General features: G+C 42.2%; 1 protein-coding gene across 1 annotated transcript in view; it reads left to right on the top strand.

Annotated features, from left to right (window-relative positions):
* The window catches only part of MND1 (meiotic nuclear divisions 1), a 62,775-nt gene that overhangs the window by 4,561 nt on the left and 37,006 nt on the right, over positions 1 to 21,208 (top strand). Inside the window, exons 2-4 of the mRNA XM_081332325.1 lie at positions 7,827 to 7,892; positions 11,797 to 11,854; positions 14,416 to 14,564. Of these exons, the coding sequence (XP_081188451.1) occupies positions 7,827 to 7,892; positions 11,797 to 11,854; positions 14,416 to 14,564 (273 nt within the window). The remainder of the gene's footprint in view (positions 1 to 7,826; positions 7,893 to 11,796; positions 11,855 to 14,415; positions 14,565 to 21,208) is intronic.

Below are 21,208 nucleotides of genomic sequence, written 5' to 3'. Positions count from 1 at the left end.
CTTGGGGCGGCCATGCCGAGGCCGGCTGGCGAGGGCCGCTGCGTGGTCTGCGGGCGAGAGGGGTACCAGAAGTCCCCGGAAGTTCCTGGAACTTAGAACGGCCTGGCGGCGGGCGGGCGCTCCCTCCCCAGGGGGGATGCAGGGGAGGTGTCCTGCGGGGGGCGGTGCAACCACCCCACCAGCGCCTGGGGTCCAGCTCCACCCCACGGAAGGCAGCTCTGGGTTCCCTGCGGGGAAGAGGGGCTGCTGGGGGGGCTCTTGCCTTTGAGCTCTGGCCGGGAGGACGCCTCTCAGCCCAGGAGGCTCTTCTCAGGGGAGGGCGTGGGGGACGCGCAAAAGGGGCCGTTTCACCTGAGGGCTCCTAGGCCTTGTGGGGGGCGGCGAGGGGGCAACTTTTGCCAATTGCACCTGCGCATACAAGACCCGCAAAGGCGAGAGCGGAGAGCCGCCCTGCCCTCCCTGTCCATCGCAGAGGAGGCGAAGGCCCGACTGGCCCTGCCGGCCGTCTCGCTGCTCCTGCGCTTCTGCCGGCCCCTGAGGCGCAGCGTTTCCCGGGCGGCAGGCAGCACCGGAGGGCAGCCGCCACCCCGCCCCGGACGGCGCCCCTCCTGCTTCCCCCCCAGGCCTTGAACTTCTCCCATTGGGCACAGGGCGGGGCAGCTCCGCCCGCCGCCTCTTTTTTACAACTCATGTGCCGCTTCCCTCTCACTGTCGGCCAAGGCGTGCTTGGCCCGGGCTCCCGGTCCCTCTTTCCGGCCGGCTTCCTGCCCTGCCCCTCATGGAGCTGGACTGGGCGTGCAGCCTCTCGGTGTGGCTGCTTTTCCTGTGCAGCCTGGCGGTGCGGCTCCTGCGCTCGGACCTGTTGCTGAGCCGGCGGCTGCTGCTGCGCGTGGGGCTGCTGGCCATCCTGCAGGCGCTGGGCCAGGCCGTCCTGCCACTGCCCCTCAGCGCCGGGCTCACGGCGGCTGCCTGCTGGCTCGTCTCGGCCAGCACTGCCTGGCGGAAGCGCATCCCCGTGGGGGGGAGAGCAGTGCTGGTGACAGGTGAGTCCGGCAGGCGCGAGGCCCTCCCCTCGGGCCAAGAGCCGATGGGCAGCGCCGCCTTCTCATGGGGAGAGCCGCCCGACGCTCCCGCTCAGCCATGTCCCGGAGCCGCGCCGGAGATAGCTCGGTTGCGCGGGGCGGCCCGGCTTTGCAAGAACGGGGACGCTCGACTGATTTATGGTTTTTTTCCGGCGTATAAGACGACCCGGCGTATAAGACGACCCCCCAACTTTTGAGAAGATTTTCATGGGTTAAAAAGTCGTCTTATACACCAGAAAATACGGTAAATACGGATAAAATTACTTAATTTCTTTGCTGAATTAGTTAAAGTTATTTTATAGCTTTGAATAAATCTCTGCTTTTTAAACTCATTTTTGCTGGATTTGTGCCTCTGCTTCTGGGTTTTGCAGGGTTAGCCATCAATATCCCACCAGGCTCAAGGTTGACTCAGCCTTGCATTCTTCCGAGGTAGGTAAAATGAGGACCCAGATTGTTGGGGGCAATTAAGCTGACTTTGTAATAATGCTGCTTGGGGTGTGTGTGAAAGCCCTAACAAGCAGGCATATACATAGAATGAAGGCTACTGCTAAGCTTGTAAGCCGCCCTGAGTCTTCGGAGAAGGGCGGGATATAAATGGAATTAAAATAAATAAATAAATATTTGAGAAATCCATAATGGTAGTGGTCATTCCTTTCCTTCATTATTTGTCCAGGAATTGTCTTTACAGTATAATGAATAACAGCTGTTTAAAGATCTCTCTTTTGTGAAAGTGAGTGGGATATTAATCCTGGAAATTGAAAAAAAATCCCTTTTTAAAAAATTCCTAAGTTTTAATTTAATTTAATTTTATTAGATTTTTTTTTATTAAAAAGTTTTATAATACATTTTATCTTTAGCAAACCAAAAAAAGAAAAAAAAAACCTCCCAACCCCCTCCCCCCCACCCTCTTCCCCCTCCCCAACCCTCCCCAACCCCTCCCTCCCTTTCCCCTCCCCCCCCCGGCTTCCCAGAGCAAAATACAGGGTATAAAAATACAATCATAATCTAACTTACGCAAACAATCCTAAACTATTTAAACTACCAAACTTTAACTCATATAAGAAAACTTCAGACATATATATATATCATATCAATAATTATACAAATACAAAATAATACTTTCCAATCTAATACCAAAACACAGGGTGTAAAAATACAAACAAACAATCATAATCTAACTTACGCAAACAATCCTAAGCTATTCAAACTATCAAACTTTAACTCATATAGGTAAATTCCAAACATACATATATATATCATATCAATGATTATTCAAATACAAAATAATACCTTAAATTCATATTATCCTAATATATTATACAAATTAAAATACCATAGATTACTTCCAAACTTAAATTTTTTTTTATAATCACATCATTCTTATATTCTTATATTCTATTACCTACTCCAATATTGCCCATAAAAGTATTACAAATTAATTTCAATCACACATAAAACAATTTATATCAGTTTTATAAAACTATTCTTCTATCCAACTAGACTTTAACATACTAAAACCAAATTAATACAACCTTTCCTTCTCCTAATATATCATACAACTTAAAATACCATACACTACCTTCCAGGCTTAAAACTTTCCATCCAAATAACAAAGCATAACCTACAGAATATCAATAAACACTACTACAAATCTTCCCAATTAAATTTTCATAATCATCTTCAAACTAAAGCAACACAAAATATTATATAATTATTTTATAAGGGTGAAAAATGAATCCCCACATACTTAATCCTTCTAGCATCCTTATTACATTATTATCTCTTGCAATTATGCAACTAAATCCTCAGGTTTGCTTCATTCTTCCAGAAGCAGCACACCTCTTCCAATTTCTGGCCTTCTCCCGTGGTGATGAAATTTGACCCACTCCTGTAACTTTCACATCCGTCTGCGTTAGCCCTTCAACATCTTGTGGATTCTCTCTGGAACGTTGAGGCTCTCTGTCACCTTTTTTCTTTGTAGACTCCAAAGACGATATGGGGACTGCTTTTAAAACATTACTGTAAAAGTCACGTGCCTGAACCACCGTGGTAAGACAATGCCTTGTACCTTCATAAGTCACCACCATACCCTCTGGTATTTGCCATCTAAACTTAATATCACGTCGTCTCAATTCTTGTGTCAAAAAAGCAAATTCCTTCCTTTTTCTTAAAATTCTTGCAGGAATCTCTTTTAAAATCAAAACTTTTTGCTCATCCATTACAAAATCAATATTATAGGAGGCCTGGATAACTTCATTTCTAATCTTTCTCTTTGTGAAATAAACCACCACATCTCTGGGTAATTTCCTTTGTCTTGCAATCCACGAATTAACACGGAAGGTTTTATCTATATCTTCCATTATTTCATCTGCTGGTCGCTCCAACACCCCTTCCAAAACCTCAGAAACCATTTTCGTCAAATTTTCCTTAGGATTTTCTTTTAGGCCTCTGATTCTCAAAGCAAGCTCCATCTGTTCTGCTCCAAAAAACCCGGAGCAGAGACGCCTCGCAGTCCGGAGCATGCCCAGGCTTCGGGGGGGCTCAATCCTTCCGCCACCAAAACTCTAAGTTCTGGTGGCCCCGGAGAGCTCTACCCCTACCTGGACACTCACCCCCTCCTCTTCTCCCGAGGTGGGGGCTTCCGAGCCGCCGAACAGCTCATCGACGCTGTTTTCGGCAGCTCTACGGAGCTGCGAGGCTGACAGCCAAGAAATGGCTGCCTCCGGCGTCGCCTTGCCATCCGGAAGTCATAATTTTATTAGATTTATATACCGCCCTTTCCCGAAGAACTCAGGGCGGTTTGCAGGGCATTTTAAAATCACACCAATACAAAATACAAAAGTTAAAAGACAATTAAAAAGATTAAATTATCCCTGAAAATAAAACCCCAGTTAAAATTCTCAGCCTGGGCCAGAGAGCTCAAGTTATACTAATCTTGTGCAGAGTACATTTTAATTGTGTTTATATATTATTCCTTTTACAATTCTGTTTACTGCACAGTAATGCATGTAACCAAGGAAGAGAAATGCATAGAGAAAAGATATTTTTATACACCCCACCATAAAAACTCAACTTATACCTCATAGTGCATATAACTGGAGGAAATAACTTGGACCACAGCCAGTTAAATGAAGGTGGTGAAACACATTATTTTAAGCAAGTCATTTACAACTACTTATCTTAAAACCTGTTGTTGAAAGTTTAACCAATGTTTTGCTATTCGGTTTTTGAAACTTAACACCAGTGTGCTGTCCACACTGTTTAATTGATTATAATAGGTTAAAGAGTATGTAAATAAAAGCATTGCCAAGGAAGGATAATAGTAACTTCAGTAATTAATATTGTATCTACTCACAACTTTGGTATGTGTAACTTTATTGCTAAAAAGGCTGATAACTAGAAAAAAATGGGTTGTTTTATCATAACAATAGCGCTTAGACTTATATACTGCTTCACAGGGCTTTACAGCCCTCCCTAAGTCAGCATATTGCCCCCAAGAATCTGGGTCCTCATTTTACCTACCCCAGAAGGATGGAAGCCTGAGTCAACCTTGAGCCAGTGAGAATTGAACTGCTGGCAGCCTTCAATATTGCTTTCTAACTACTGTGCCAAAACGGCTCTTAGCTGTCATTGCATGACAGTACTATAATATGCATATTGGGCACTATTTCTTTCATAGTGGCTTTGGACTGTTTTTAGTACAGTTTCTCTGCACTAAATTCTCAGACAGATAAGCTGTATAAACAAACAGGTATAAAAATAGACTAGTACTATAATACATAGCCAGTATATGGATTTGTGCAATAGTTTGCTAGAACTTGGCAACTTGACACTCTTGGTTGGTCCTAAAAAGGTATTGCCATACTATATTTGCTAAATTTCTATTTTCACATGGACTGGAACAGGTATCATGGGGGTTTTAAGTCCAAAAACATTACATGGTAAAATATTCATAAATACACAGAAGCAAAAAGGAGGCTGCTCTAAATAGTGGAAAAGTTAAGATTTTTGTAAAGACAAGGGAATTGCAGGGAACCTCTTCTGTACCAGCCTACTACCGGCCCTGCAGATAAGGCAGGGACAACCCCTTTACAAGAAGGCAAGAGACTGGAACTAAGCCTGCCAAATTTATGGACACAAAAGCAAACAGAGCAAAAACAAGACACGAACCATGAAACAGGAGCTATTCAAACGGTTGCCTTCAGCAAACCAGCCCTCCCACGCATTCCCCTTTTAAACAGTTCAGGGCGTGGCTTCTCTCTGCCTCCTTCCGAGGTGCCCCATTGCCTTCCTCTGTTTACTCCTGATTGACTGCCTCCTGCGTCGGGCGTCCTTGAACAGGGCCAGCTGTGGGTCATCTTCATCCACGCTGTCAGGCTCACACAGCTGGGTCTGCGTCGTAACCAGGTGGGAGGGGCCTGGCTGAGGGCTCTCATCAGCAAGCTCTCCAACACCCTCAGCAACCTCTCCAACACCCTCCTCCTCCTCCTCTGAATCGTCCGACCCAACTGCCGAACCCACAGGCTGACCCTGAATCACAACAGAACCTAATTTGTTCACATTCATATTCAGTGCAGAAGCTATATCATGGTTACCCATGCCCAAACTAACATTTTTCAAAGAAAAAATACAAATACGAAAAATTATCATGAGATAAATGGTTAGATCTAATAATTGAAGAAAATAATTAATCTCTAGTCCTATATAGTGTTCAATTATGAGAGTGGTATGGTGACCTATAGGCGAAGACTCGCCTCCCACTTGAAAGGTTGTGTTGAAAGAAAAGTCTTTATCGTGGTTCAGTCCAAGCTTGAAATAAACATGGTGACTGCTTTAGAAAGAAGGTTGCAGTTTATTGAAGATGGCTCTGGAAAAAAGAGGAAAAAGGACTGAGCACATGTAGGGAGTTGGTTTTTATACCCTCTTGAGCCTTTTGTTTGGAGTTGTTTCCTGTTCCTGTTTGAGGCTATTTCATGTATTCTGACCGGAGTCTGTGTGTGCCCTTTGGCATCTGTGGGTTAATCCTATTATGTCCTGTCTTAGAGTTTGGATGGGGTATGTAGATTTTAGGTGTCTTTGTCTTTCTTAATCTTCTAGCTGGGGGCCTCCATCTGCATTCCTACAGAGCTGATTTCTGCTTGGGGGACGGAGACCTGGGGCTATTAAGAAAAACTGGGCATGCTTTTCTGCCTCTTTAAGATCCTTTGAGGAAATATATTTATCTGCCCTTTTAATATTTCCTTCTCTGGGGGGCTGACTTCCCACAGTTGAGAGGTCAAGCAGTGACAGATGTTTCTCTATCAGGACACAAAGAGAAAATATCTGCTGTGAACTCAGCATAGGAAGGGCATCCGGCCAGTAAATGCTCAGCTCCATTCAGTTGCCTTGATTCCACCCCGAATTAAAGCATTTCACTATTACATGGTCATAAAAAGAAAATATATAATGTTCAAATGTGAGTGTTTAGAAATGACTTAACTGTCTGATTTGGTAGTTAGATGTGTGCTAAGAGAATCATAATTAACTACCAAATGGTACAATTTCACCAGTGGCGGGATTCAGCCGGTTCACACCACTTTGGCAGAACCAGTAGCTAATTTTTTGTTGCCCAGGCCCAGAATGGACTTCTGGAAGCAGCATCCACACAGAGAACCGGTTGTTCACATATTTGAATCCCACAACTGAATTTCACTCTAAATGCTATTAGTAGTGGAAATCTTGGTTAAAAAATTGCCCACATGCTTAGTTATAGAGTTGTGTTTTAGGCACCTGTAAAGTCAGGCCTTTAATCTCAATAGAGAGAGTATTCTAAAATTCTGCAGCTGCAGGCAGACTTCCCAAATTATCTTATGAAGGAAATGGGAGTCTTATAGAAAACATCTTGCTTATTGAATAGTCATGTTTATGTATTTCCTTTTATGTCACCCAAACTGCAGGTATACAGTTACAGTATTAAAATATTATATAGAAAATGTATTTTGGGCATTAGAGGAAAATCTTCCATTCAGCTTTGAAATAGCCCTGTAGTTTGTTTTAAAAATCTGTTCATTTTTGGAGTTCTTACGAGTTTATTTTATATATTTATTTTGTAATTTATAAATATATTTTGTGAATCAACTAAACATTTCATTATACATTGTTTTGTGTTAAATTATTTTATATTTTTATTGTGAGATGTGTTATACAATTATGTGATAATATAAATGAAACATAAATATATGATTCTACAGTGTGAACACAATATTATTCCTTGTATTTTCAACATGATAAATGAAACAAACACATCAGAATCAAGTTTTATATTTGAGAGTCTTAATAGTTTTGAAGTAGTTGCATATACTGATATTTTCTATTGAAGAAAAAATACAACACTGAATTATAGGTAATAAAACCTACACAGATAAACATACATAAAACTAATTTTTATGGCTGAAATCAGCTATATCATCCTTTTAATATAATTTTTATATGTAAAACTCTGCAAATGAATTGTGTGGGAAGTTCTCACAAAGTCTATCAAAGATGATGCCCATCAGATAAGTTGAGACTTTTCAGTCTCAATGTAGTCCGTCATTTTGACTTAATAATTAATAATAATAATAATAATAATAATAATAATAATAATAATAATAATAATAATAATAAGTTGGAAGGGACCTTGGAGGTCATCTAGTCCAACCCCCTGCTCAGGGGGCTTTTGGTTTTGAATGCAATTATTTATGTAGCATGGCTTTTCCTATTTAGTCAAAGAAAAGAGGTCTAAGCATTGAAGAGAAGAGAACACGGATGATGGAAATCTTTTTTGAAACAGTAAGTAATGTTGTTGCTTTCTATTACTTTGGATTTTTTTTTAAGAAACAGAGTCTGATTTGAAAATACTCAGTTGCCAAGAGGACTGGTCAAAGGTTCTTGCTATATACTAATGGCTGTAGTATAAGTAGTATATGCCTAAGGAATTTATCATGTAAACTCATGTGGGAAAATGATCGTCAAAAACAGCATACAAATTTTATTTTTATTTATTTATTTATTTTATTATATTTATATACCGCCCTTTCCCGAAGGACTCAGGGCGGTTTACAGGGTGGTTAAAACAAAAAATACAAAAGTTAAAAACAGATTAAAAAAAATTATATCCGTCCCTGAACAAATAAAACCCCAGTTAAAATTAAAATTAAAATTCTCAGCCTGGGCCAGAGAGCTCGAAGAGCCAGGTCTTCAGGTCCCGGCGGAACGAACGGAGGTCGGGGGCGGTCCTAAGCTCCACTGGCAGCTGGTTCCAAAGGGCAGGCGCACCCACTGAGAAGGCCCTATCCCTGGGTGTTGTCCGCCGGCAGTCTCTTACCGGCGGTACCCTGAGAAGACCCTCCCTGTGGGAGCGCACTGGACGAAGGGAGCTTGATGCCGGCAGCAGGTGTTCCCTCAGATAACCCGGACCCAAGCCATTTAGGGCTTTATAGGTCATCACCAGCACCTTGAATCTCACCCGGAGGGCAACCAGGAGCCAATGCAGCTCGCGGAGTAGAGGTGTTACGTGGGACTATCGGGAAAACCCCATCACAACTCACGCGGCCGCATTCTGCACCAGCTGAAGCCTCCGAGTGGTCCTCAAGGGCAGCCCCATATAGAGAGCGTTGCAGTAGTCTAAACGGGAGGTCACGAGCGCATGAGTGACTGTGCGTAGGGCATCTCGGTCCAGATAGGGTCGCAACTGGCGCACCAGGCGAACCTGGGCAAAAGCCCCCCTGGTCACGGCTCCTATATGGTCTTCAAAATTGAGTCGTGAATCCAGGAGGACGCCCAAGTTGCGAGCCCTATCAACGGGGGGTAACACCTCACCCCCCCATCGTTAGAGGTGGAATAGTCTGGTTAGCCCGAGATGCCGATATGCACAGCCACTCAGTCTTGGCAGGATTGAGACGAAGCCTGTTTCTCCCCATCCAGACCTGGACCGCCTCCAGGCAACGGGACATCACGGCAAGGGCATCGTTGGGTTGGTTCGGGGTGGAAAGAAAAAGTTGGGTATCATCAGTGTACTGATGATACCCCACCCCAAAACCACGAATGATCTCACCCAGAGGCTTCATATAGATGTTGAACAGGAGGGGCGAGAGAACCGACCCCTGAGGAACTCCACAAACGAGAGGCTTCGGGGCGGATCTCTGCCCTCCCGTCAACACCGACTGCGAACGGCCCAGGAGATAGGAGGAGAACCACCGTAAAATGGTGCCTCCCACTCCCAACCCCCTGAGACACCGCAGTAGGATACCATGGTCGATGGTATCAAAAGCCGCTGAGAGATCTAATAGGACCAGGACAGAGGAGCAACCCCTGTCCCAAGCCCGCCAGAGATCATTCACCAGCGCGACCAATGCCGTCTCCGTGCTGTATCCGGGCCTAAAACCCGATTGGTACAGGTCCAGATAATCAGTTTCCTCCAGGAACAGAGGAAGCTGATGCGCCACCACACTCTCAACAACCTTCGCCAAAAAGCGAAGGTTGGAGACTGGACGATAGTTATTTAAAACAGCCGGGTCCAGGGCAGGCTTTTTGAGGAGTGGTCTCACCACCGCCTCCTTCAAGGCATCAGGAAAGACACCCTCCTTCAGAGAAGCAGTTATTACTGCCTGGAACCAGCCTCGTGTCTCCTCCCGGGCCGCATAAACCAGCCAGGAGGGACACGGATCCAACAAACAGGTGGTGGTGCTCAGCCTCCCCATGATTCTGTCCACATCATCAGGGGAAACAGGATCGAACTCAGTCCAGATAACATGCGCAAGACTGTCCGATTCCTCCACGTCAGACTCTGCCCAGTCAGAGTCCAGACCGGCCCGGATCTGAGCGATTTTGTCCACCAGATGATGACTAAACTCCTCGGCTCGTCCCTGCAAGGGATCCTCCCTCACCTCCTGGTTAAGGAGGGAGCGAGTCACCCTAAACAGGGCGGCCGGGCGATTATCTGCGGACGCGATGAGGGCAGCGAAGTAATTAGACTTCGCCGTCCTCATCGACGCAAGATACCTTATAAAGGTTCTTAACTGCAATCGGTCAGATTCGGATCGGCTGGACCTCCAACCGCTCTCTAGACCCCGTCTCCGACGCTTCATCTCCCGGAGCTCCGCAGAGAACCATGGAGCCCAACGGGATCTGCGCCGGGTCAGAGGTCGCAAGGGTACAACACAGTCAAGTGCCCCGGCAGCCGCCCTTTCCCAGGCATCCACCAAGGCATCGACTGGGCTGTGGGTGAGGGCAATGGGTATAGACCCAAGCGCCATCTGGAACCGTTCAGGGTCCATTAGGCGCCTGGGGCGGAACCACCTGGTCGGTTCCGCAGCCCAGCGGCAGGGGGTGGCATAACGGAAGACCAGCCGCAGGAGATAGTGATCGGACCATGACAGGGGAACAATGGTTGGTGAACCCCCTCCCAGATCATCCAACCACTGTCCAGACAGGAACACCAGGTCGAGAGTGTGACCCCCCACATGAGTCGGGCCCTGAATCACTTGGATCAGGCCCATGGCCGTCATGGAAGCCATGAACTCCCGAGCTAACTCAGACGACCCTCCCAGTGAAGGCAAATTGAAGTCCCCCAGAACTATAAGCCTGGGGAACTCCACCGCCAACCCTGAGGGTGTCGAGCAGATCGGGCAGGGCATGTTTATTTATTTTTATTTTATTTTAATTCCATTTATATCCCGCCCTTCTCCGAAGACTCAGGGTGGCTTACAAGCTTGTCTGTGGTATAATTAACTTTTCTTGAATTCCACTCTCAATCTGACAACTGACCTTTGTAAATTACCTTTTAATGAAAAACATTCCAAATATTCTAAAGAAGTGTATAGTGTTTTATATATTTTATCTTAATTTGAGGAAAACTCTATTTTAGTAGAGGTAAAAAGACTTTGATGGCTCAGGAACCTATGATTATTAAAGACGTCCTAACGTTAGTCTACTTGCATCATGAATGGTGGAGCAAAGAAGCTGTATGCATGAATAAACATCTTTTTAATCTGGAATATTTTTATATTTTTATGTGTACAGCTCTGAATCATATATTTCAGTACTATAAACAAGCGTATCTTGTACTTTAATATATTTGATGTTTTCTTTGTATTTTATTTTGAATTGCATGTGAAGATTGTGAAGTCTATAAAACTTTGGCTGTGGAATGCTGAACAAAGAATTTCATTTGATTTAGTGCTTTCTAAATTTAAATATGAGCCAAACTCAATGTTCTTACTTTCACAAATATTTGCTTATTATTGTCTACTTTGAGTGGTTTTTAAAGGTATTCCTTTGCAGTTCCATTAATTTTATACCTGAAAAGGATAATTCTAGGACAGATGCAAAACACACATTAGCAATTATTAATATCACTGTCTAAAAATGTTTATGAAGAAGAAATACAGTAACTAGTATTCAGTAAATAACAGGATGCAATTACTTTAGAAGCAGAGAAAAGTATGTGTCTTGGGGGGGAAGCAACTTTGAAGAAATGCAAGTAATTAGATAGTTGACTTTTTAATTCTTATCAGAAAATGTATTCTAATAGTCTGGTTAAATTATTTTTAATATAGTTTTGTTCCTTTTATTCCTGCAATGCATTTAGTGAGAGAATAAAAATCTCCCATTAAAAAGTTCAGTAATGTTTCTGCCCTTTGCTATAGTAGGAATATATTACAAAACAGTTTTCTTCTCATTTGTTTGGTAACAGAAAGATGTATTCCAGTTAAAGGATATTGAGAAAATTGCTTCGAAAGAGAAAGGAATAAGTGAGTACCTAGACTTGATTGTTTCTAAGCTTGAGTCATAATTGCATTTGAAGGGTTTTTGTTTTTTCCAAAGACATCATGTTCTTACTCTCATAGAAGTCTGGGAATAGGATCTAACTGGGTTTGGTTGTTTATTTTAATACTCATTCCTCCTATTTTCTCCACAAGAACAACCCTGAGAGATGGGTTAGGCTGAGAGAGAGTGACTGGCCCAAAGTCATTCAGCCATCTTTCATGTCTAAGGTGGGACTGGAACTTACAGTTTCTTGGTTTCTAGCCTGCTGCCTTAACAACAAGGCCAAATTGGCTCTATGTAAGAAATTATTATAATTAGTTGTACAGTCAGCCAGATATTTAAACTCAGTTGGGCATTTTTAAGCACCTTATCACGTCATCCCCAAGGTCCTGGGATAGGCAGATGTTTTTATTTGATGGTGTTAAAGATATCATCTTCAGGGTGTAAGCTGTTCCAAGTAAACTGATTTCAACTGACTGATGATGATTTTGTCAGTGTTGATGGTGTTCAAATGGCGCTCCAGGTGTTTTGGGCTTGCATCCAAGGAACCTATTACTATTCATACTGTTTTTGACTATTTTGATCATTCTACAGTACTTCTATTTGCAGCTTTTTGTACTTTGTGATTTTCTCCAGTTCTTCCTTTTCTGTTCTTCTGTCTCCAGGTACTACCGCATCCACTATCCAGACTAATTTTTATATATACAATAATATAAATTACAGCTGCTAGTTCTTTAACTGATACTAGCCTTCATTCATATCAAGTTTGTCCCAAGAAACTAGGATGTTATAATGCATTGGCATAATATACCTGTGGATCTGTAATTCATAGAAATTTTGTCATTGTGCAGATTTTCTAAGTGCTGTCCAAGATTTTTTGGTATTACACAATTTGCCAATAACCATTCTATCGATTTATGCTATAATCTCTTTAAAATATTTTTATTTTTAGATCTTTAAAAATATTATTATTTCTAGAGGAAAATGGAAATTCTTTTTGGTCTCTTACATTTAATAGATTTGACTTTACCTTAATTCAGATAAATAGATTTAGGGTAAAATTGATATTTCTATGAGACATAATAGCTTACAAAATTACTATTGTTTGTAGAATTCATAATATATTGTATGTATGCATGTTTGTAAATGTTTAGAGTGTAACAAAACATAACCCCTAACCATGTTTCCTTGCTAATATGACACATGAATTCAGTTATGTAATCTGTGTTCAATATAGATAACAGAGATGCAGATAAAGGTAGTTTCAACAGCATTACCGTTTACTTATTCTGCAGATTATCTATCACATTTGAGCTAAGTTACCTAATATTTACATTTTTTGGATTGATTTCATAAACATGACTTACCGTATTTTCCGGCGTATAAGACGACCCCCCAACTTTTGAGATGATTTTCAAGATTTTTTGTCTTATACGCCAGAAAATCAGCGAGCCCGGGAAGGCACGCCCTCCCCTCTCACTGTGGAGGAAGCAGGGCAGGCTGGCGTCTGGCGGGAGCCGGCAGGGCAATCCTGCGCACGCGTGTGCTCCCCGGCTGTTAAGGAGCACTCCTTAGCAGCCGGGGAGTGCGCGCGTGTGCAGGACTGCCCTGCCGGCTCCCGCCCGACGCTCTTACCTCTTGAGGCAGCATCCCCGAGGATTTCTTAGGAGCCAGGGAGCGATGCTGCCTCAAGAGGTAAGAGCGTCGGGCGGGAGCCGGCAGGGCAGTCCTGCACACGCGCACACTCCCCGGCTGCTAAGGAGTGCTCCTTAACAGCCGGGGAGCGCGCGCGTGCACAGGACTGCCCTGCCGGCTCCCGCCAGACACCAGCCTGCCCTGCTTCCTCCACAGTGAGAGGGGAGGGCGTGCCTTCCCGGGCTCGCTGATTTTCCGGCGTATAAGATGACTGGGCGTATAAGACAACCCCCCAACTTTTGAGATGATTTTCATGGGTTAAAAAGTCGTCTTATACGCCGCAAAATACGGTAGGTTTTAAGTCTGCATGTTCATTTTTTCTTGATTTGACTGCATATATTAAAAGTATGAGATGGGAAGGATAAATCCCAGGGAAAATCAACTAGTTCAGAAGAGAACTTTATGTTGTATACAGTAATAGGAAATCAATGTTTTTTCAGGGTTCCTTTAAAGAAATAATAATGGACTGGGAAAAATTTGAAATTGCTCTGGATCTGTGCTGAAGGATCCTCTTGATATTTACTCCAGGTACTAACAGAATTAGAATTGCCTCTATTGTTCTGTTACAAATATAGTTTCTTACAAGAAAAAGCTATGTAAATTCAACTTTTTTGCCATTTTTTCATAGTAGTTATTTTAATGGAACTCTGTGTTGGTTTGCTATATGCATAATTAAGCCTAATTTGTCATCTGCTATTTTGTGGTAATTTGCAAACTTTTCAGAAATTGCTGAAATTTTCTCAAAGGACATTCTGAATCTGTATTACGCTCATTGATGTTTTAATGAATAATTTGTTTCCCTAATCTAGATAAGTTTTCAGAATAATAATTATGATTATTTCTTTGACAGCGTCTATGTCAGTGAAGGATATCTTACAGAGCTTAGTTGATGATGGTATGGTAGATACTGAGAGGATTGGAACATCAAATTATTTTTGGGCTTTCCCAAGTAAAGCATTACACACAAGAAAATGTAAACTGGAAGCACTGCAGAATCAGGTAATTCAGTATACTTTTAAAGTATTTTTCTTATGTAAATATTTTACTATTTGTATTGTTTGAACTTACCAGCATTTTGTTTCAAATATTTTACAGTATTTAGTGTTGAGTTTTTCAGTGGTATTGAGTTAAATATATAAGCTAGTGCTTAGGTTTTAGGCATTTGTGAAAGCTGTTCATTTAGTAGCAGGCAAAAGTCACAGTTACTTTGTAACTGTAATGTTTGGAAGGATTTAAATTTGGTTTACGCATTCTAGGTATTTTATTTATTAAATTATTTCATTTTTAAATTTATTTGTATACTGCCCATCTCACTGTCACACTATCACTTGATTCCAATAGCCTTCACTATAGTTTAGCAACTGTACATTTTGGATCTTTATATCCATTGCTATGGTTAGCATTAGCGCATATATTGGAGTTAACTGTGGGGAAGCAATAAATGCAATGGTTCCCTTTCAAAAGTTGTGCCTTATAGGGAAATGTTTGTGAGGATGAGTGCACAGTCTCACAGACTGTTTTGATCTCTTCATTATGATGAATGAACAAGATGGTTTACATTTAAATTGGCCATCATCACTCAGAGGATTTTTAAAGCAACGTTCAGGTCATCCTTGAGTTATGACTGTAATAAATCTTGACCATTACATTTGAAAGTCTGGAGGGCGTTAAATGAACCACCTCATTTAAAGAGTCCATCCTTAATCCATCCCTGCTCTCCCCAATGCATTTGTTAAATGAATGTGCAGGTCTGTAAGTGGAATATGAGGTGCCTTGAGTGGGGGAAACCCTAGTACAGTCACAGACTACCTGCCTCCATCCTCCCAAGGCCTCATCCCACCCACCATGCTCCGTCTCCCACCTTTTGGGGTCCCCACAGCCACTCGGGCCTCCTCCGCACCCTGCACCCCAGCCCATCACCAAACATCTTTCAAAGATCTCCAGAGCTCAGGATGTTAGGGTACAGAAGGATTATCTCAAACTTACATTTTCCCCCAAGCTGTTAGAGTGCCATTAACAAGGCTGAGGTACAGCTTTGCTATTTATTTACATTTGTGGTCCTTTGTAATACTATAGAAAACACCCAGAAATGTATATATATAAGTAGTCCTCAACTTGCAACTTTCCGAAGTTATGACAAACAGGATGACTGCAGAGATGCTGCAGGGCCCACCCACACTACGTGAGTGGTGGGCACATGTGCATGTTGCTCACGCAAATGGAGCTGTGCACGTGCACGGGCTTGCCAGCCTCTCACACTGAACCATCTCCTCTCCCCCTTCCCCACCGGTCCATAAAGCCAGAAAGGTTGAGGAATTCTCAGCTAGAGGATACAAAATTTTCAACTTTACTATCTTTTTAATCCACAGAAAATGGAAATCCCATGCTTGTTTCACCAAATAATATTATAATTCAAGCAGAACAATTTGGCTTGGTTCTGCTGTGAAATTCATTATGTTTCCATTGGTCTGTCAGAATATGCTGGGCCACACCCATAATAATTTGGACTAGCAGCAGCATCTGACTGTCCCAGTCAAGAAAACAAGCCTCTTTGGCTTTGTGTAATTTAACTTATTTTGAATAAAGTTTGCATGCTAACTGTGTAGTGGACTGTGTTCTTGGAGGTATATAATCCTTTGACGATTGTAGTACTGATCATAAGAATAATTCTTATGCAGGAATGATTGCAGAGGTTTAGTAATGTATGATCCTTCCCCTTATCAAATAATGTAATAAGACATATGTACTGAGCAGGTTTTAATAGCTTTATTTTGTTTTTCTTATCATATTCTGAAATGTGTTAGTCTCTTCCAGGCTGAAAGTGATTTGGCTCTAGTATCTTCTTAGGCATCTTCCATACTTTTTTACAATAATTTTACTGAACGTTAACATTTAAAATGATAATTAATACAAACCAAAAGTAGAAAAAATAAGTGCAGAACATAAAAAAGGAATTTAAATATATAACTATGCAGTCTCATTTGATGACTGCCTTGTTTTTAAATACAGGCTCCTTGTTGTTGTTGTTGTTGTTAGCTGCGAAGTCGTGTCCGACCCATCACAACCCTATGGACAACGTTCCTCCAGGCCTTCCTGTCCTCTACCATCTTTTCAAGTCCATTTAAGCTCACTCCTACTGCTTCAGTGACTCCATCTAGCCACCTCATTCTCTGTCGTCCCCTTCTTCTCTTGCCCTCAATCTTTCCCAGCATTAGGCTCTTCTCCAGTGAGTCCTTCCTTCTCATTAAGTGGCCAAAGTATTTGAGTTTTAGCTTCAGGATCTGGCCTTCTAAAGAGCAGTCAGGGTTGATCTCTAGGACTAACCAGTTTGATCGCCTTGCAGTCCAAGGGACTCGCAGGAGTCTTCTCCAGCACCATAGTTCAAAGGCCTCAATTATTTGGCGCTCAGCCTTTCTTATGGTCCAACATTGACTGCCATACATTGCAACTGGGAAGACCATAGCCTTGACTATATGCACTTTTGTTGACAGGGTGATGTCTCTGCTTTTTAGTGTGCTGTCTAGATTTGCCATGGCTTTCCTCCCGAGGAGCAAGCGTCTTTTAATTTCTTGGCTACAGTCCCCATCTGCAGTGATCTTGGAGCCTAGGAAAATAAAATCTGTCACTACCTCCATTTCTTCCCCATCTATTTGCCAGGAATTGAGAGGGCCGGATGCCATGATCTTGGTTTTCTTAATGTTAAGTTTCAACCCAAGTTTTGCACTTCCTTCTTCACCCGCAACAAGAGGCTCTTTAGTTCTTCTTCACTTTCTGCCATTAGAGTGGTATCATCTGTATATCTTAGGTTGTTGATATTTCTCTCGGCAATCTTAATTCCAACTTTTGATTCATCTAGCCCTGCCTTTCTCATGATGTGCTCTGCATATAAGTTAAATAGGCAGGGCGACAGTATACAGCCTTGCCGGACTCCTTTCCCAATTTTGAATCAATCAGTGGTTCCGTGTCCAGTTCTCACTGTTGCTTCCTGGGCCACATATAGGTTTCTCAAGAGACAAATAAGATGGTCTGGTACGCCCATCTCTTTAACAACTTGCCACCATTTGTTATGATCCACACAATCAAAGGCTTTAGCATAGTCAATGAAGCAGAAGTAGATGTTTTTCTGGAACTCTTTAGCTTTCTCCATGATCCAGCGTATGTTGGCAATTTGATCTCTGGTTCCTCTGCCTCTTCGAAATCCTGCCTGTACTTCTGGTAGTTCTCGATCCACATATTGCTGGAGTCTAGCTTGTAGGATTTTAAGCATAACTTTACTAGCATGAGAAATGAGTGCAATGGTGCGATAGTTTGAACATTCTTTGGCACTGCCTTTCTTTGGAATTGGAATGTAAACTGATCTTTTCCAATCCTGTGGCCACTGTTGAGTTTTCCAAATTTGCTGGCAAATTGAGTGTAGCACTTTTACTGCATCGTCTTTTAAGATTTTGAATAGCTCAGCTGGAATACCGTCACCTCCACTAGCTTTGTTGTTGCTCAGCTTTCCTAAGGCCCACTTCACTTCACTTCACATTCTAGGATCTTTGGCTCAAGGTCAGTGACCACCTCATTGTGATTATCAGGGACATTAAGCTCATTCTTATATTGTTCTTCTGTGTAATTTTGCCACCTCTTCTTAATCTCTTCTGCCTCTGTTAGGTCCCTGCCATTTTGGTCCTTTATCATGCCCATTTTTGCATGAAACGTTCCCTTCATCTCTCCAATTTTCTTGAAAAGATCTCTGGTCCTCCCTATTCTATTGTTTTCTTCTATTTCTTTGCACTGTTCATTTAAGAAGGCATTCTTATCTCTTCTAGCTATTCTCTGGAATTCTGCATTCAATTGGGCGCATCTTTCTTTTTCTCCCTTGCCTTTCGCTTCCCTCCTTTCCTCAGCTATTTGCAAAGCTTCCTCAGACAGCCATTTTGCTTTCTTGCATTTCTTTTTCTTTGGGATGGTTTTGGTTGCTACCTGTTGTACAATGTTGCGAACCTCTGTCCATAGTTCTTCAGGCACTCTGTCTGTCAGATCTAATTCCTTAAATCTATTTGTCACCTCTACTGTATATTCAACAGGGATATGATTTAATTCATACCTGAGTGGCCTAGTGCTTTTCCCTACTTTCTTCAGTTTAAGCCTAAACTTTGCAACGAGAAGCTCATGGTCTGAGCCACAGTCAGCTCCTGGTCTTGTTTTTACTGACTGTATAGAGCTTCTCCATCTTTGGCTGCATAGTACATAGTCAATCTGATTTCTGTGTTGACCGTCTGGTGATGTCCATGTGTAGAGCCGTCTCTTGGGTTGTTGGAAAAGAGTGTTTGCTATGACCATCGTATTCTCTTGACAAAATTCTATCAGCCTGTGCCCTGCTTCATTTTGTACTCCAAGGCCAAACATGCCTGTTATTCCGGTTATCTTTTGGTTTCCTACTTTAGCATTCCAATCTCCCATGATGATAAGGACATCATTTTTTGGTGTTAGTTCTATAAGGTGGTGTAGGGCTTCATAGAACCGGTCAGTTTCATCCTCTTCAGCACTGGTGGTTGGGGCATAGACTTGGACTACTGTGATATTGAATGGTTTGCCTTGGATTCGAACTGAGATCATTCTGTCATTTTGAGGATTGTATCCCAGTATTGCTTTTCCTACTCTTTTATTGACTATTTATTTATTTATTTTATTGGATTTATATACCGCCCTTTCCCGAAGGACTCAGGGCGGTTTACAGGGTATTTAAAACAAGGAATACAAAAGTTAAAAACAATAAAAAAAATTACATCAATCCCTGAAAAAATAAAAAAATATAAATATAAAAAAATAAAAACCCTAATTAAAATGAAGGCTACTCCATTTCTTCTGAGGGATTCTTGCCCGCAGTAGTATACCTGATGGTCATCTGAATTAAATTCACCCATTCCTGTCCATTTTAGTTCGCTGATTCCTAAGATGTCGATGTTCAGTCTTGTCATCTCTTGTTTGACCACGTCCAGCTTACCTTGATTCATGGATCTTACATTCCAGGTTCCTATGAAGAAAAAATCTTTACAGCATCGGACTTTCCTTTCACCACCAGACACATCCACAGCTGAGCGTCCTTTCGGCTTTGGCCCAGTTGCTTCATTCTTTCTGGCGCTACTAGTACTAGCCCTCTGCTCTTCCCCAGTAGCATATTGGACGTCTTCCAACCTGAGGGGCTCATCTTCCAGTGTCATATCGTTTTGCCTTTTGGTACTGTCCATAGGGTTTTCATGGGAAAGATACTGGAGTGGGTTGCCATTTCCTTCTCCAGTGGATCACGTTTTGTCAGAACTCTCTGCTATGACCTGTCCGTCTTGGGTGGCCCTGCACGGCATAGCTCATAGCTTCATTGAATTACGCAAGCCCCTTCGCCACGACAAGGCAGTAATCCATGAAGGGGACAAGCTCCTGCATACACACAAACACACTGACACTACACCAACGTTCCCCAATCTTTCTGGTTTGGCATCCAGTGTGTTGGGGGAAGGGTGGGAAGAGGGGATGGCTTTTGTGAGGGGCAGGTGTGTGCACGCTTGCACACAGCTTCATTTCTGTGAGCGGTGGGCTCACGCAGCCCAGTTGTGAATAGGCCATGGTCCGGTAGTAGGCCACAAACCACAGATTGGGAGCCCCTGCACTACACTACACCACACTAACATTTTTAGATGGTTTGATCTGTGTTATAATTGGAGTATTACGTTTCATAATCTTAATATCCAGCAACTTATTAGGTTGTCTTAACAAATGTGAAGCTTATGTAAATAAAATGAAATGTTGTTGTGCTGAGCTGCTCTTAGCTAGAGGAAGCTTTTGTCATTTTGCACAAGTAATGAACTTACTATGCAAGGGCTTTAAGTACCATTAATAACTTCATGAAACAGACATGAGAATGTGGTAGTTTTTATGAATGCTATTTATCTTAGAGAAATAAAAGTTGGACAACTAGATGCAAAGTTGTATTTGGAGATTACATGGATAACTTAAAAAATGTTTGCAAATATACTTTTTCTGTTTACTCCTTTGCTGCCCTGCTCCTCTTAATACAATAAAAGGAACATTTTTTTAGTTTTTCATTTATAAAAACATCAATATTATGATTATTTTTTACCACATGCAATTACCATTTAACACATATTTCTTCTGCCGTCTAGTTAATCAAATGTTTCTCATGGTCCCTGAATTAGCTATTTTTTATTGGCAGAACAGTGCTAGTGTACATTACCTTCCTAAGAGACAAATACTTTTATAATTATGTTTATTTCATTGCTACTCTTATTCTGGGAGAACTTCACCTGTGCTATAACAGCCCTGGCTGCATTCCAATTCTTAGAGACTAGGAACTCTTGGTTCCTTGATGGGAAGGAAGAATTTAGAGCATTTAAAGGTTAATATAGATTACATCAAGGCTACTCAGAACATGCAGTTTGATTTGCAGGGGCTGTACAGCTGCCATTTCAGTGAAAACTGGTACAGTATAGAGAAAAAGAAGGAATCATAAATAAGATCACAAGAAGGAATGCTAGGATGACAGAAATATTTTCAGCAAATAATATAGAAATGAACAGGGGTGTGCTCTAAGACTCAGATGTGAATAGAACAGCTACATTTGTGTTTGTTGATTATAAGAT

The sequence above is a fragment of the Vipera berus genome (assembly GCF_964194415.1).
Source record: "Vipera berus genome assembly, chromosome: 7".
NCBI classification, from domain to species: domain Eukaryota; kingdom Metazoa; phylum Chordata; class Lepidosauria; order Squamata; family Viperidae; genus Vipera; species Vipera berus.
Note: the sequence above shows the minus strand (reverse complement) of the source record. Positions and strands in the feature narration are given on the sequence as shown.